This window comes from Myotis myotis, unplaced genomic scaffold, assembly GCF_014108235.1.
Source record: "Myotis myotis isolate mMyoMyo1 unplaced genomic scaffold, mMyoMyo1.p scaffold_m19_p_7, whole genome shotgun sequence".
In the NCBI taxonomy this organism is placed as follows: domain Eukaryota; kingdom Metazoa; phylum Chordata; class Mammalia; order Chiroptera; family Vespertilionidae; genus Myotis; species Myotis myotis.
The window spans coordinates 65,663,172-65,679,699 of record NW_023416379.1 but is presented as its reverse complement, the minus strand read 5'-3'; the positions used below and the strand labels follow the sequence as shown (position 1 = coordinate 65,679,699).

At 42.2% G+C, this 16,528-nt stretch overlaps 1 protein-coding gene across 1 annotated transcript in view; it reads right to left on the bottom strand.

Annotated features, from left to right (window-relative positions):
- The window catches only part of LOC118660738 (serine/arginine-rich splicing factor SR45), an 81,528-nt gene extending 66,510 nt beyond the window's left edge, over positions 1-15,018 (bottom strand). The window contains exon 1 of the mRNA XM_036318416.1: positions 14,936-15,018. Coding sequence (XP_036174309.1) covers positions 14,936-15,018 — 83 coding nt within the window. The remainder of the gene's footprint in view (positions 1-14,935) is intronic.
- Between the last annotated feature and the right edge of the window lie 1,510 nt (positions 15,019-16,528).

The following is a 16,528-nucleotide window of genomic DNA, read 5'->3' as shown; positions in this document are numbered from 1 at the left end:
GGCTCAGCGAGTGGTTTCTTTTACACAAAGCAAGAGTTTTCACCAAGGACAAATTTCAGCTGGACCCTTAGAACCACTGAAAGTGGGTTTTTCATTGATGATACAGCTGGTGAGAGTGTGAGAAAAATTCTATTAAATAAATACCTTGTAACATAATGCTGAAACAGAGATGTATTTAAAGGCTAGTGATCCCAGTTCTCTTTATACACTAACTCTGCTGCTGCTAGTGGTGGCTCTGTTATGTAATGAGGCTATCTCTAAGAAAGAAGGATGGCCTTTCCCAAATCACAAAGCTGGACTAGGTTTTATTCTCACATAGTATGATGTTGTGCCTAGTGAATATGCCAAGATCAAACTGTCAACAATATTTCTTAAATCCTTTTTGTGCTAGGCATTGGGCTCAGTGTTCAGAATGAAAGGATGATAAAATTGTGGTCCCTGCACTTAAGATGATTCCAGTGTAATAGGAGAAACAGACTTATAAGTACACTAGTGGCCTGGTGCACAGATTTGTGCACATTGAAAGAAAATTAATTAGAAGAAATATTTTAATATCGCTATTTGGCCTTTCTCTATAATAGAAGTGTCAGAGATGAAAGAAAACTAGTAAAATGTATATGAAAATAATACATAAATTTATTAATAAACAATAACAACATGATATAACAACAACAAAGACATGATATAAAAACAACATTGATACAAACAATGACGAATTAAACTTATTCTAATAGCTCCCTGTATACCACATTAAGAGTAAAAACACTTTCAGAGTGCTTGACTAATTTCTTTTGTGATGAAGTATTTACAACTTTAACGTCACACACTCTTTGAACGCTAGAGAAAGCAATATATAACTGACCATGTCTGAAAATGGGTTCAGGTAGGAATATTCCTATGCTGTCTAGATTGGTGCCAGTGAGAGCTTTATTATGTATCATGCATGCGGAAGTCAATGTTTATTTATAAATTCCCAGTGCATGTCATGTGTACTGGCTGGTTGGTTGGATGGTCGGTCGGACGGTTGATCGGTCACTTAGCCTTTTATATATACACTAGAGGCCCAGGGTACAAAAATTTGTGCACTTGGGGGGGGGGGTCCCTCAGCCCGGCCTGTGCCTTCTCACAGTCTGGGACCCCTCAGGGGATGACCACCTGCTGGCTTAGACCCGCTCCCCGGGGGATTGGGCCTAAGCTGGCAATCAGACATCCCTCTGGCAGCCCGGCAGCCCTCGGGGGATGTCCACTTGCCAGCGGGGAGCAGACCTAAACTGCAGTCAGACATCCTTAGCACTGCTGAGGAGGCAGGAGAGGCTCCCACCACCACTGCTGTACTGGCAGCCATCAGCCTGGCTTGTGGCTGAGCAGAACTCCTCCCATGTGAGAGTGCACTGACCACCAGAGGGCAGCTCCTGCATTGAGCGTCTGCCCCTGGTGGTCAGTTTGTGTCATAGTGACCAGTCATTCCCAGTCCTTCTGCTGTTAGGGTCAGTTTGCATATTACCCTTTTACTATATAGGATAGAGTCCTGGTGCATGGGTGGGGGCCAGCTGGTTTGCCCTGAAGGGTGTCCCGGATCAGGGTGGGGGGTTCCTCTTGGGTGCCTGGCCAGCCTGGATGAGGGGATGATGGCTGTTTGCAGCTGGTCACACACCCTTCAGGGTGGGGGTCCCTACTGGGGTGCCTGGCCAGTCTGGGTGAGGGGCTGAGGGCCGTTTTCAGGCTGGTGGGTGATTGAAGCTCCCAAGCTCTCCTTTTTTTCTTTTTCTTTTTTTTTTTCTGGGATTTATTTACCTTCTATGGCTGTCACTGGAGCTGAGAGCCGGCTTTAGCTCTGAGGCTTGGCTCCAGCTCTGAGACCTCGGCTGCTGAAAGCAGGTATCTGGGCTTTGTTTAGCTTCTATAATTGCAACATAGTTGCTTGGAGTGCGGCTCAGAGCTGGGCGGCAGCAGGAGGGGAACCTTGGCTTCCTCCATTGCTGGAGCAAGCAAGCCTCCTGTTCGCTTCAGCTGCCTGGCTGCCGGCCGCCATCTTGGTTGGCAGTTAATTTGCATATCGCCCTGATTAGCCAATGGGAAGCGTGTTGGAGGTATGGTTAATTAAAATGTTTGTCTATTATTAGATAGGAGGTATGGTTCTTCTGGGAAAGATCAGGAGGTATGGTTAATTAAAATGTTTGTCTATTATTAGATAGGACTAGAGGCCCGATGCACGATGATTCATGCAAGAATGAGCCTTCCTTCCCTTGGCTTCCAGCACTGTCTTCACTTCAGCTGGAGTTGCCTTTCCACCTTCCTTCCAGCCCAGAGCTGCCTTTCTGCCTTCCCACACTGCCCAGAGGCCCAGAGCGGTTGGGGCGGTGCAGAATGCCTGCATTGTCACCATGGCGACAATGCAAGCATCCCGCCCCACCCCTGGCTGCTCAGTGCCTGCATATGTAAATTAACCCGCCATCTTTGCTGGGTTAATTTGAATACTCACTCCTGATTAGCTGGTGGGTTTTGCGAAGGTACGGTCAATTTGCATCCTTCTCTTTTATTAGTGTGTGTGTGTGTGTGTGTGTGTGTGTGTGTGTGTGTGTGTGTGTATGATGACTAATTGGCAGTAATAGAACTATATTTAAGGTGCAGTGAGTCTATGGTCAATTCTGGGAAAGATCAGGAGAAAGGAGATGAAAGTTCTCCATTGAGCAGGTCATGCTTGAGTTGAATCTTAATGATGAGTGCTCTTTTCCAGGCAGTGGTGGTGATGAATTTTCAGGTGTGTTTGCAGTGAAATTTTAGGAAGGATGTGTGTGAGCTCTTGCCTAATTGTATTAGACAGCTTTCTCTCCATACCACATTACTGGGACTCTTTCCCATTGTAACTATCAATATTTCAAAAATAATATAAGATATAGGAGTTGATACTTTGCTAAAATGAAAGAGAATCAGCTTCAGTGTTCAGAATGACACATTTCCCCAACAAATGAAGTAATTCCTTTGATTTTCTATACTCATAGCCAACTCTTTATTGTATTCTACACACTACTCTCTCTAAATGTTATTGGTGAAAACATCAAATCCATGACCCAGGTGGGAGAAAATGAAGATAGGGTAATTATGTCAGTGATCGATCTGTACTTATTCAGGAAAGGTATGACTGGAGTAAGTTATGAGTCCTGTCCGTCAAACTGCCCAATCTATAGTCAAGTTGCTGATCTCAGAATTTATTACAGGTGCTGTTTTTATATAGGAACTTGTTCATAGAAGGAAATGTTAGGAGTTTATCCTAGCATAAATTTACAACTGCTATACAGTGGAAAAATATTTCTATCAGGTAAACAAAATTTATGAAGAAAAACTAGTTGAAATATGTCCCATGTATTTAAGTTCCAACATGCCTTGTCTTACAGAAGAAAGCTGCAGGAAATGTTGTCATTTGTATGGGCAGAGGAAGACTGTAGCCCTCACTGCAGGTTAGTGTGTTAGTTTTTCCTATTCCTGCCATGTTTTCTACCTCAGGGAGACCCAGACATGTTAGAGGATGCAACCGTGGAAGGAAAAGGTATTGTCTCAAAAACTCAACTATGTATAAGCTGAATTATCTGGGTGCCTATTTCTCTGCAGTGAGCATATATGTAAGTGAGAAGTCACCTAAATTAAATTGTGACCATGGTAGAAAATTGTGGCAAGCAGTGAAGGAAGGGGTTGTCCCATTTACAATGACCCAGCAATCTACACTAATAAAAGAGAAACGTGCAAATTGGTGTCACTCCGCTACACCCACCAGCCATTCAGGATGAGTATGCAAATTAACCCAACAAAGATGGCGGTTAATTTGCATATGCAGGCATGGAGCGAAGACTGAACACCACTGAAGACTGAAGACGACTGAAGACTGAAGACTGAAGAGGCTTGACTTCTCTGTTGCAGCCAGAGCGAAGACCTGGATTCCGAGTGCCAGAGGAAAACCGGTGTTGGCAGCCAGGGGAAGGAAGGACTATTGGATGAATCTCTTTGTGCAATGGACCTCTAGTAATATATTGATTAGCCTTCCTATCTCAGTACTTCTCCAGTCCTCTGAGAGTTGAAAGAGGGAAAACTAGTTAAACGATGGGTCATTCTTTTGTCAAAACCCCTTTAATGCATTCCCCTCTTTCAATAAAAATCCAAGGCCCTGCACAGTTCATGTCCCAGCCTCTGTATTTCAGTGGGACCCCATCTTCTTTTTTTTTTTTTTTTAAATATATTTTATTGATTTTTTACAGAGAGGAAGGGAGAGAGATAGAGAGTTAGAAACATCGATGAGAGAGAAACATCAATCAGCTGCCTCCTGCACATCTCCCACTGGGGATGTGCCCGCAACCCAGGTACATGCCCTTGACCGGAATCGAACCTGGGACCCTTGAGTCTGCAGGCCGACGCTCTATCCACTGAGCCAAACCGGTTTCGGCGGGACCCCATCTTCTTAGTGAGGCCTCTCATCACCACATTGAAAATTTCAAGCCAGTGTTCCCACCCCCATCACTCTGCACTTCTTCCTCCATCTCCTGCTTACAATTTCTTCATCATACTAGTATTTTTACATTTTATATATTGACTATACTTAGAATGTAAGATAGGGATCTCCCCCCCACCAACCCCCCAGACACTGCTGCAATGCCCAGAGCCTGGAACAGCCATAGTAGGAGCCCAATAAATTGTTTATTGAATGGGTAAGTTTAGTTGCTGTTCTCAAGAAGTATTGTATAAAGCCTAAAACTAAGGCTCACTCTGTGCTGCCTTGACAGCTGGTAAAATTGGTAGAACTCAAAATGGCCTACCCATGTTTCCTACCCCACTCTACTCCAGAGGATAAGGACCTCCAGTCAAATGATCCTCCATATCAAACAGGCCAGGTGAGAAGTGGGTTTCAGTTCCTTGAAAACCTGAAGAATTACTTAAAAAGTCAATCAACCACATCCTTCTGCGGGAACCGGGCTGGGGTTGGGGGCTCATCTTGTTGATACTACAAAGTGTGTCTTTCACAGCCCTGGCTGTTTACTCTGTTTCCAAATGCAGCTCCTATGTGACCTTGTATGGCATGGTGTCCTGCTCCCCTGGAATGTGCATATATGTGACTTAGGATCTGCCTTTGAGTGCATCTGTCCAGTGTCAGGTGCTGTGTGCCTGGCCATCTCTGTAATCCTAGGTTAGGGCAGGAATCTCTCCCTCACCAACACAGTGAGTAGGAGGCAATTGAATTTAGGAGTTGTGGCAAGGCAAGACATCTGTAAGACTTAATAATGTAACTGGCCTTCTATACAAGTGGTAAATTTGGTGATATTAAGTAAAAATACCATGAAGTTCAGAAATATTTGCATATGTACTGTTCATTTAGTAAACAAAGCTTTTGTTTAAAAATTACAATAAATATTTTGCAACTGGAATAGAAAAGATTAGCAAGTATCATATTTAGTGCATGCTTCTGGTTTTTCACTGCCTACCATTGTCTTTGAGCTATTTTACAACTCTGTATATTCCAGGATATTGGAACTAATGCAAATGGTGCTTGTCTATAGAAATAAAAAATAATTGTGTCTGGTAAAATGTCATTGACTCTTACCCTGTGGTTATACCCCTGTTTCCTCTATTCGTAATTTCACTACAAAATTTCTTTGTATATATATACTAGAGGCCCGGTGCACAAAAATTTGTGCACTCGGGGGGAAGAGGGGGGTCCCTCAGCCTGGCCTGTGCCCTCTCGCAGTCTGGGACCCCTTGGGAGATAACGCCCTGCTGGCTTAGGCCTGCTCCCCAATCCCTAGGTGCAGCCCCTGGTTGGGCTCAGAGCAGGGCCGATTGGGGAGTTGGGGCGCCGCCCCCTGTCATGCACAGAGCAGGGCGAATTGGGAGGTTGTGATGCCACCCTCAGTCATGCTCAGGGTAGGGCCGATTGGGGGGTGGGGGCACCGCCCCCTGTCACACTCAAGGCAGGGTCGATGGGGAGGTTGCGGCGCCACCCTCTCTCACACACAGAGCAGAGCCAATCAGGGGGTTGGGGCTCCTTATCCTGTCATGCACAGAGCAGGGCCCATCAGGGGGTTGGGGGTTGAGGAGCTCCCCGCTGTCACTCAGAGAGTAGGGCCGATAGGTGAGTTGGGGCACCGCCCCCTGTCACCCACAGAGCAGGGTCGATCAGGGAGTTGGGGCGCTGCCACTGTCACACTCAGGGCAGGGCCAATGGGGAGGTTATGGCTTTCCCCCATCACACACAGAGCAGGGCCCATGGGGGGGGGGGGCGGGTGTTGGGGCACCGCCCTCTATCACCCACAGAGCAGGGCCGATCAGGGGGTTGGGGCACTGCCACTCTCACACTCAGGGCAGGGCTGATGGGGAGGTTATGGCTCAACCCTGTCACACACAGAGCCGCAGGGCGATCGGGGGGTTGGGGAGCTCTCCCGTATCAGGCACAGATCAGCGGGTTGGGAGGCCTTCCCCTGTCAGGAACAGAGCAGGGCCGATAGGGAGGTTGTGGCCCTGCCCCCTGTCACACACACAGCCGCAGGGCGATCAGGGGTTTTGGGCGCTGCCCCCTGTCACACTGATCCCGGTGCCGGGAGACATATTACCCTTTTACTATATAGAATAGAGGCCTGGTGCATGGGTGGGGGCTGGCTGGTTTGCCCTGAAGGGTGTCCTGGACCAGGGTGGGGGTCCCCACTGGGGTGCCGGGCCAGCCTGGGTGAGGGGATGATGGCTGTTTGCAGCTGGTCACACCATTCAGGGTGGGGGTCCCCACTGGGGTGCCTGGCCAGCCTGGGTGAGGGGCTGAGGGCTGTTTTCAGGCTGGGACTGAAGCTCCCAACTGCTCCTTTTTTTCTTTCTTTTTTTTTATTCTGGGCCAGTTTTAGCTCTGGCTCCAGCTCTGAGGCCTCAGCTGCTGAAAGTAGGTATCTGGTTTGTTTAGGTTCTGTAATCGAAACTCTGTATCAACTTCAGCTCTGAGATCCAAGCCAGCTGAAAGCTGGTTTCTGGGGTTTTGTTTAGCTTCTATATTTGTTACAATGTTTCTTAAACTGTAGGCTCAGAGGCCGGCAAGGCAGGCGTGGAATGTTGGTTTCCTTTGTCACTGAAGCAAGCCTCATGTTAGTTTCAAGCTGCCTGGCTGCCGGCCGCCATCTTGGCTGGCAGTTAATTTGCATATCACCCTGATTAGTCAATGGGAAGGGTAGCGGTCGTACGCTAATTACCATGTTTCTCTTTTATTAGATAGGAGATATCTATCTATCTATCTATCGATCTATCTATATATATCTATATATATATCCATCTAATGTTCTTAGCAATCTCCTTTGAACTAGTAATATTTTTCTGTTTTCTTCATTAATTAAAGAGTTGAATGAAATTTGTGATGCGTGTTTATTTTCTATTTGTATGAAAAATGTAATTTCATCCTTTAAAAATATTCTTTATCAATGTCATTTTTACTAAACCATGAAAAACAGCTTATATTATCCTATCCTTATTCTTGTTATAAGCCACTTTAAGTTTTGAACAACATGATACATTAAAATGAAATCAAGCATGTGAGATTATGACTATGTCTACCTGAAAGTAAACATCTGGAGGAAACACGAAAATTTCTGGCAGCCAAAATTTAGTTATTTGGCTCTGAATAGCTAAAACATCTGGATTCTGTGAATTGATTAATTTCTAGCCACTTCCACTATTTTGTCCTTATTCAGACAAAATCTTTGTTCTGAGCACATATCTTTTCCTAGCCCTACACAAACTATCTGTTGTGTAGAAAGGATTTATATTCATTTATTTTTTTTACCTTTCTCCACTCCTCCACAAGATAAGAGATTCTGTTTTTACTTAATTGTTACTTAAACCATTGCTTGAGGCCATCATTAAGGGCAAAGGGAAAGAATACTAGTACATTTAGTTTATCTGTGAAGCAATTTTATTCTGGTCTTTGGTTAGACAATTATAGGAAGATCATTTCATTTATTTTCACATAATTTGGTGGGTTCTCTTTCTGTGAGAGCTGTTTCTGCTAAATATCCACAATATAGCACACACATAAGAAATTGTATCTGTCCATTGTGTATTCAGCATCATACTCTTGCAAAGAGAAAAATAAAGGGGAAAATCATTGAAGACTCTTGATGTACTTTAAAAAGTACCAGATGCATCACACAGACTCAAGGCCATGACTAGGCCGGAAGGTAATAGAGCCAAAAGCACAATGTAGCATTCACTGCAGCACCTCACATAGTGTTTCTAAGTGGCCCAAGCCAAATTGTGAAATCAATGACTTTCATTTTTATTTTTTACTATAGATTTACCACTTGGCAACTCTTCACAACAGTAACAGCCACAACATCACAAAGAGGATAGAAAGAACTAGTGTCGAGGGTTGTCCCGGTTTGTATTCAGTTCCAGCTTATATTCAGTTTTTGTCAATTTGACCTTCCCAGGTCTGTAATTACTATAATCACAGCCGGCTGAACGTGCTAACAATCAAAGCATCCCAATGTGAACAGTTCAACAATAGCCCTCTTAATAGGGGTAAAACCATGCCAGAAAGACTGACTGCTTTACTTCCAGCCTTTTCTGAAGACACTGGATAACAGGGAACAGGTATCTAACAATTGACCTCTTAAAAAAAAAAAGCTGTGCAGAATGACCCCAACTGTGTGCCTGGGGGAATGCTGTGTGACTAAAAGGAGGATTGTCAGCACACTTCTGTGTCTCTGGTTCTTCCTAATATTGCCTGACGATGTGGATGAAACGTCTACTTTTAAGACCTTCACTTTGAACACCCAATGGTGCCTTTGACATTTTCAAAGGTCACAAAGAATTAGTGAAATAGGTAAATGTGAGATAGCCCTGATTCTAGGTACTATTTTGCCCCAAGTTATAGGGAGAGCCATACAAGCATGGTTTTACAAGCATGTTAACCTCATCTTGTGCTGTGTTTTTAATAATGTTTCCTTCAACTAATTGCCATTGATTTAATGTGAATTATCTATCACATCCTTCTCAATACCATGTGGACCAAAATAGATCTTTCTAAGACTAGAATAGTCTTTAATCATGAAACAGGATTTGTGGTTTATGGTTTTTAGTTGTTTTGTATTTGCTAAGTGGTTCTTATGTACACTCCAATCTATACATCTGTACTCACACAATGCTAGACCATCAAGGCCCAACAGAAACTAGTAAATACCTAACTTATACCTTTGTTTACTTGTTTTTGCTAAGGGACTTTTTCAAAACATGTTAAATAAGTCTATAAAATCAGATAAAAGCAGAGCTTCTCTGAGCCCAAATCCCAGAATCCTATCTGCTAAGTGTTTCTTTTACCAACTGTCCCAGCTTCCAGCACAGCAGAACTCCAAGGCTCCTTGGAACATAGTTTGAAAACCTGTGATTTAATCCAAGTTCCCAAAGCCCAGAGAGATAAAGTGACTTAGCCAAGGTCACTCCTTACTGCTGGAGTCACCTTTCTCTGACCAGCTGAGTCAACCACAAAAAAACAACAACACATTAAAAATATTCTGGCAAGCAATTACTAATCACGCTGTTTCACCCGACCCCCCACTGTTTTCCCCTGGCTAGTCCACTCCAAAAGGCAACCAAGTACTTTCCTAGTGCCTTTGGTTCTAGTGGCAGCTGGACTAGTCTAATCAGCAGTGCGGGCTCGTGCCCACCTTCCAGAACCAGCCTGGGTTAGGAAGAAAAGGGGATGCTTACAGGGTTGATAGCACTAAGAATGAGAACCAGTTTTCATGGAGGGTACCCAGTGCACACACACTGGGGCACACACATCCAGGCTGAGAGATAACCTTCCGGAAGCCTGACCTCTTTCACTGCCAAAGTGCATGGTGTGCTGGGCAAATGGGAACATTACAAACTGTATCCCCACCGTCATTGTCAGAGGATATGGAAAATTACCCTGCTTGCTGGGGCAGCTCAGACTGTTTGTTAAACAATTTCACAAGTACTCTAGAAAGTGGCCAGAGAGTGAATTCACTGGAGATCCTTCCACTTTTATTAGGGTTCATCCCTTGTTTACTATCAGGAAAGATAATGGCTGGGGCCCATTTGAACATGACGGTTTTATCTCAGACCACTTCTGAGTCCAGGAGAGCCATTAAACTAGGAGCAGATCAGACTAAATTGAATATACAACGTCAGAATGGAGAGGACATGCAGGAGAAAGAAGCAAAACTAATATTTATTGAGCAACTACTATGCAACATTTACTCTGCTAGGTCCTCTCTTTACACACGTTATGAGTAGAGTAACCCAGTATGAGTCATATTAGCCCTGTGACACACAAGGATCACAGAGCAAAGGTCACCCAACTCCCTGGGTCCTGGGTCTGTCTGGCAACATTCACTGCAGTCACTTCACAAAATTATGATCCTAAGACATTGAGTAATGTTAGTTATTTTGAGATTCACAATTCAGAGGCTATAAAGAGGAATAAAGAGTTCCCAGGATGGCCTTGTCTATATTCCTCAAGAACACGGCAATTTAATTAAAGGCAAAACAGCATGGCACCTTAAAGTCCCAGCCTGTTAATATATGGTTTTTAATAACTTACTACCATTTAACCTTTGAGGACTAACCAGAACATGCAATTTGTAAGCCAAATATAACACCTTATTATTTCTTTTTTAGAATGAGTGAGTGGATCAAGATAAATCTATAATTGGAATGAGTGAAAGCTTCAGTGATTCTAAAATATCTAAGGAGTTGTCAAAAATTAAATTATATCACCTATTCTGAGTAAATAATAGACTTCAATTACCAAACAAACCTTTCCATAAGTTTCTAGTATCCAATGTATCCAAAGGTAGCAAATAGTTATGAATATTGTATGTAACCTTCTAACTTCTGACATTCTAAAGTCCTATGCTAATCACTATTTAGAACTGCTCTAATGTATATCTACATTTTCTTTAAGTGGTGGGAAAGTGGCCTGTAGGCATGAGGCAAACTGAAGTACAAAGTGAGGAAGGAAAATTTAAATACAAAGCAATTTCATTAATGAAATGCTCAAGCAGTCTAGAGTAATTTGGGTGCTTGGTGAATCATTGCTTAGCAATTCATGAACACTGTGGGTGCTTGGAATTCAATTCCATTGTCCTTTATCTGAATTGCTTTGAAAAAAGGTCACATGAGAAGGAAAGGAAGTTTTGACTTTCACATGCCTGTTATTGCTAAGGAAACCACTTCCTCAGTATTCACGTATTCAGCATGTCTCCAGTTTGGCTTTCAGAAAAATTGCATCTTGGTGCTGCATTAAGAAACAAACAAGGGTGGAAAATATTTAAAAAACTCAAATCAACTATGACATATTCACAGGACAAAAAGAGGAGCCTTTTCAGACGCCCTTTCTTTAGTGAAGTACTTTAGGTATGCCGGGATGGAGCCTCTGAGAGCTAACAGGATGTCTGAGATGCGCAGGAAGTGGCCTCTGATCTGCCAGTAAACAAATGAGAAGCTAGTAGGGCTTTGTTGTATTTTCTGATTGGCAATGGTTCTAAACTATCTCCTACTTGTAGCTGCAGACAAAGGAACGGGAGATGAATTACCCTGTTCTAGGACGGAGTGTTCCTTTCCATTTCAAATTGCAATAAGAAATAAAAATGGTTAGTCTTTTTAGTCTGTAGATTATATAACTTGTCTCTTCTTTTATGTTTTGTTTTGTTTTGGTTTGGTTTGATTTGGATATTGTCTTTTAAGAAGAAAAAATAATAAACTAAAGGGATCCTTTAGAACGACGAGGCCTTATTGCAAGTACAGCTGAATTCAGAAGTGGCTATTTTTGCTCAAGTGGATCTTAACTATATGGTGGTTTCTTTGTCTTATGTATATTTCTTTTTAATCCAAATAGAAAGATCTTGTGTAAACTACCTCTTTATTCACTGTAGAAAGCCAACTAAGTTTAATTCTCTCTAATGCTGAAAATAATGATTAGAACCCAGAAGATCACCAATATCAGAAGTCTGGGGTCCATCTGATTGAATATTCTGTCTCCCAGCACCAGGATTTATGGTTCATCTTCTGCCTTGTTCATGAATCATAGGTTCAGAACAACACTGCTCTATTATTAACAGCAATCTGCAAACACCTACCCAATAGTGAACTTATAACAGAAAAGCACTCATTTCATTGTAAGAACTGTGAAAAGACAACTCTTAGTTATAATAAAACTGAAGGCGTAGCATTAGCTGAACATTTGAAAAATTTTATACCAATAAAAATAGAATTAATATCAGTGGTACCTTAAACATGTAAAATGCTTCACAGAGTAAAATGGTGGTTACCAGGGGCTAAGAGGGGTGGGGGATGGGAGAACTGTTGTTTAAGGGTACACATTGCAACTAGTAGATAACGAACTCCTAGTGACTTAATACACAGTCTAGTGATTATAGACAACAAAACTGTATTATAAACATTAAACCTACTAAGAGACTAGATCTTAAGTGTTCCTAACACTGGAGGAAATAATAATTATGTGATATGGTAGAGCTAATGCTACGATGGCAACACTATAAATGTACCAAAGCAATATTTGTACACCTTAAATAGACTCAATGCTGTATGTCAAATAAGTCTCATTTTTTAAAAAGTCAAAAATATGCGTTGTTATAGAAATCCTGGATTTAATTTTTATTTTTAGTATATAAGAAAGCTAAGCCCTAGCTGGTTTGGCTCAGTGGATAGAGTGTCTGCCTGTGGACTGAAAGGTCCCAGGTTTGATTCCGGTCAAGAGCACATGCCAGGGTTGCAGGCTCGATCCCCAGTAGGGGAGTGCAGGAGGCAGCCGGTCAATGATTATCTCTCATCATTGATGTTTCTATCTCTCTCTCCCTCACCCTTACTCTCTGAAATCAATAAAAATATTTTTGAAAAAAAGAAAGAAAGAAAGCTAGCTATTTTAAATTGACAGAGAAAGGAGATAGTTCAGAGCCATTGCCAATCAAAAAATACAACAAAGCCCTATTAGCTTCGCATTTGTTTGCTGGGAGATTCAGGCCACTTATTTACTTCATGTATGCATAATTCCCAGAAATGTTCTAAAGCACTTTATTTCTGGGTTGGTGCTATAAAAAAATTGTAAACACTGCCCTGTCCAGCATGGGTCACTGGTTAGAGTGTTGGCCTGTGCACCAAAGGGTCACAGGTTCGATTCCTGGTCAAGGGCATGTACCTACCTGGGTTGCAGGTTTAATCCATATCACACCCACCACCTGTGCACTCCTGTCTAGGTAAGTGTGGGAGGCAACCAATCAATGGGTCTCTCTCACACTGATGTTTCTCCTTCTCTCTCTCTTTCTCCCCACCCCTCCACTCTTTAAAAATCAATGGGAAAAAATATCCTCGGGTGAAGATTAACAACAACAAAAAAATTTGTAAACACTGTGGTATGCTTTGGTTTTTAAAAAGAACTAGGATGATAGTAATGATAACAACAACAATAATAATAGAGATAGCTAATATATATTGAGAATTTAATAAGTACCAGTCAACAGGATAAACATTTTATACATATTATCTCAGTTAATCCTCACAACAGCACTATCATACTGATACCGCTATTGTCCTTGATTTTCACATGAAGAACAGAGACTCAAGGGTTAAGGAAATGTTTAAGTACACTCATTTAGGAAGCAGCAGGGCTAAAATTTGAAAACTAGAAGTCTCTTCCAGAATCTGAGCTCTTAACCACTAGAGTAAGTGCCTATAGAGAGAAAGCCTTTAACATAGACTGATTGAGATGCCAAAAGGCTAAAGTAGGAAAGGACCCCACCCCTTCCTGCCAGAGCACATGTATAAGCATAGCCTGTGTATGACTCTTTGAAACTTAACTTGGCAGATAATACAGTCCTCTGGATAGGAGGGCATCCTCCCCAGCACCAATATATAGGAAAGAGAAGACCTTGCACAAGAAAAAGAGGGAGGTTTGGTACCAGACTAGATGGAGTAGATAAGGTGTTGGGGTTGGTATTTGGGTAGCGGTGTGGTAAGATAATAGTGACTCCCACTATCCCCACCATCCTGGCCTCCTGGGGACAGACTAGAAATTTAAAAGGAATCCCTGTGGTGGACAACAAGCTGTGGAGGAGAAATATGTCTTGTTAAACTGGAAAATCGAGTTTCATGCTATACCCTCCACCTATTTCCATTAGTAAAGTCATGTTTAAACATTTACTCTGTCCAAGAGATGTCCCCAGGATACTAAGGGAAGGCTCATGTGGCTGTTTGTGGTGATAATTTTCTAGGCCCAAGATGTTGTTGCTTCTACTGGAAACTTAGATAACTTTCATGACGCTGTAAATACTCTGCTTGACCAGAAACACGGTATATCCAGTCAGCCAATCCCCCAAATGCCAATCAAACAAGCCCCTTGTTTGGGGCTTCTCACTCCAAACAAGGTTGACTATGTGGTCGCAGACAATTAGATATTTTCTATTTTTCTCCTCCTTGTTCTTTATTTTTTCTCCTATAAGAGCTTCCTGCCTTCTACCCCATTTTGCAGCTCTGTGAAGGAGACTGTCTACTTCATGAAATGTTGAATAAAGTTTGCTCCTCTCACCTAAATTTCTTATATTATCATTTTTTAACAGTTTGGATTTAACATTAAAGGAAAATAGGAATTTCCCCTACCTTCTCATTCTTTGGGTCAAAGGGTAAGAGGTCACCAAGGGGAGGGTGAGCTAGTGGGAAGATTGAAGCTTCCAGGTCAGGTCACCTCATGCCATGAAGAGATCCTCTTTTCATTGCCAAAGTTAGAAAGTTCAGCCAGTTTTCCTTCTTCCCTTCCTTCCTTCCTTCCTTCCTTCCTTCCTTCCTTCCTTCCTTCCTTCCTTCCTTCCTTCCTTCTACCTTCCCTCCCTCTTTCATGAAAACAGGAGCCTTATCTGTCACAGTCACTGTAAGGATATACCTGAGGCCTAAAAATGTGCTGATACAATGGAGGATCTTGCTGAATCCTGTTGAAAGGAGACGCAAACACTTGTTATTAGCCATTATTATACAGTTAATTCAGATTATAGGCAACCACTAAGCTGAAGTTCTGAGAAAGCCTAGGACAGAGCCATTTTTCATTGGGTGTGGGGGTAATGAAGCATAGAGATAATTGAATTAGATTCCATCTGTTTCAAAATTAACATGGCCCTACAGAATGACAATAGGGATATTGATATTAAGGATTCTAAAGTTATTGTTTCCACCTTAGCACTTACTATATTTCATAGCCTAAATAGCAGCTGTTAATTCACAGTCTACACCTATCAGTCAGGATTGACTGGGTTAGAGTGGGGTAAAACCAGGCAGTTCCTAAATCTCTCAGTGAGTTAAAAATGATTGAAATTTATTTCTTGCTCATGACACACATTCATTACTTCTGCTTATTGTAAGGTCTCAGAGACCAAATCAGAGGGAGGAGCCACCATCTTGAACTTGGAAAGGAAAAGAAAGAGTGCAATGAATAACATACTAGTTCTTCAGGATTTCACCCTGAAGTGACACATATCATCTTGCTCACATTTTATTAGTCACAGCAAGTTATGTTGCTGTCTAAATTCAATTGGGAAGAGAAGTGCAGAGAGAACCAGATCAGCACTAATGTCTATGACTAGCCATCAAAAAGATAATTGCTGATTCATAGAATCTATAAGAATTTACAAGGCACAAGTGATGGCTCCTGGGTGGTGGGAATATTGCATGATGAGACCCAAATTCTTCAACTAAAAAGAATTCTAGTCTCTAATGGTAGTTTGTTCACTGTCCACTGCCCAGGACTTAACCATGGACATATATTTTAGGTTTACTTGTTATGGTAGCACTCCATGTGTAAGTACCAGTTTTGTTATTATTCAAGATAGGCTAGTTTTATGGTAATAAAAATGCACATTCATTTCTTGCTTATGCTACATGTCCACCAAGTCTACAATGGGCCTCTGGTCATGACTCAGGGACCCAGATTGATAGAGCGCCCACCACCTTGAACATTCCCACTTGCTTTTCCAGAGGAATAAGAGAGCCATTGTCACTTGAAACCTCTCCCTATATATGTAACAAATCACTTCATTTTAATAGTTAATTGACCAAAATGAGTAACCTTGGTGCTTTTAATTTGTAGGGGACAGGAAACGACTGTCCTCTTCTGTGCTTGGGAAGAGAACCAAACATTTTTGGTGAACAGCACTAATAATTACCACACAGCATCAGCCTTCAATCGTTGATAGTTCTGGAAATTAAAAGTATATTTGGGGGAAAATATTGGGGGTCATCAGTGGCATACGTCATGGATTCATGGTAATATTTTTGTTTTCTAAATACCATGCCACTCTTCCTCCCTACACACACACTAAAATAACCACCCCTTTCCCTAAAGCCATGGAATCACATACTCAACTCTGAGAACGTCAGCTGGCTGCTGAGTGCCATTTTCATCCCTTTCCTTTCTTGCTACTAAAGAAGTCTGAAGAGGCTGCGTAAAAAAGTCAGGTGCAAATATCTTATGCTTGATTGTACT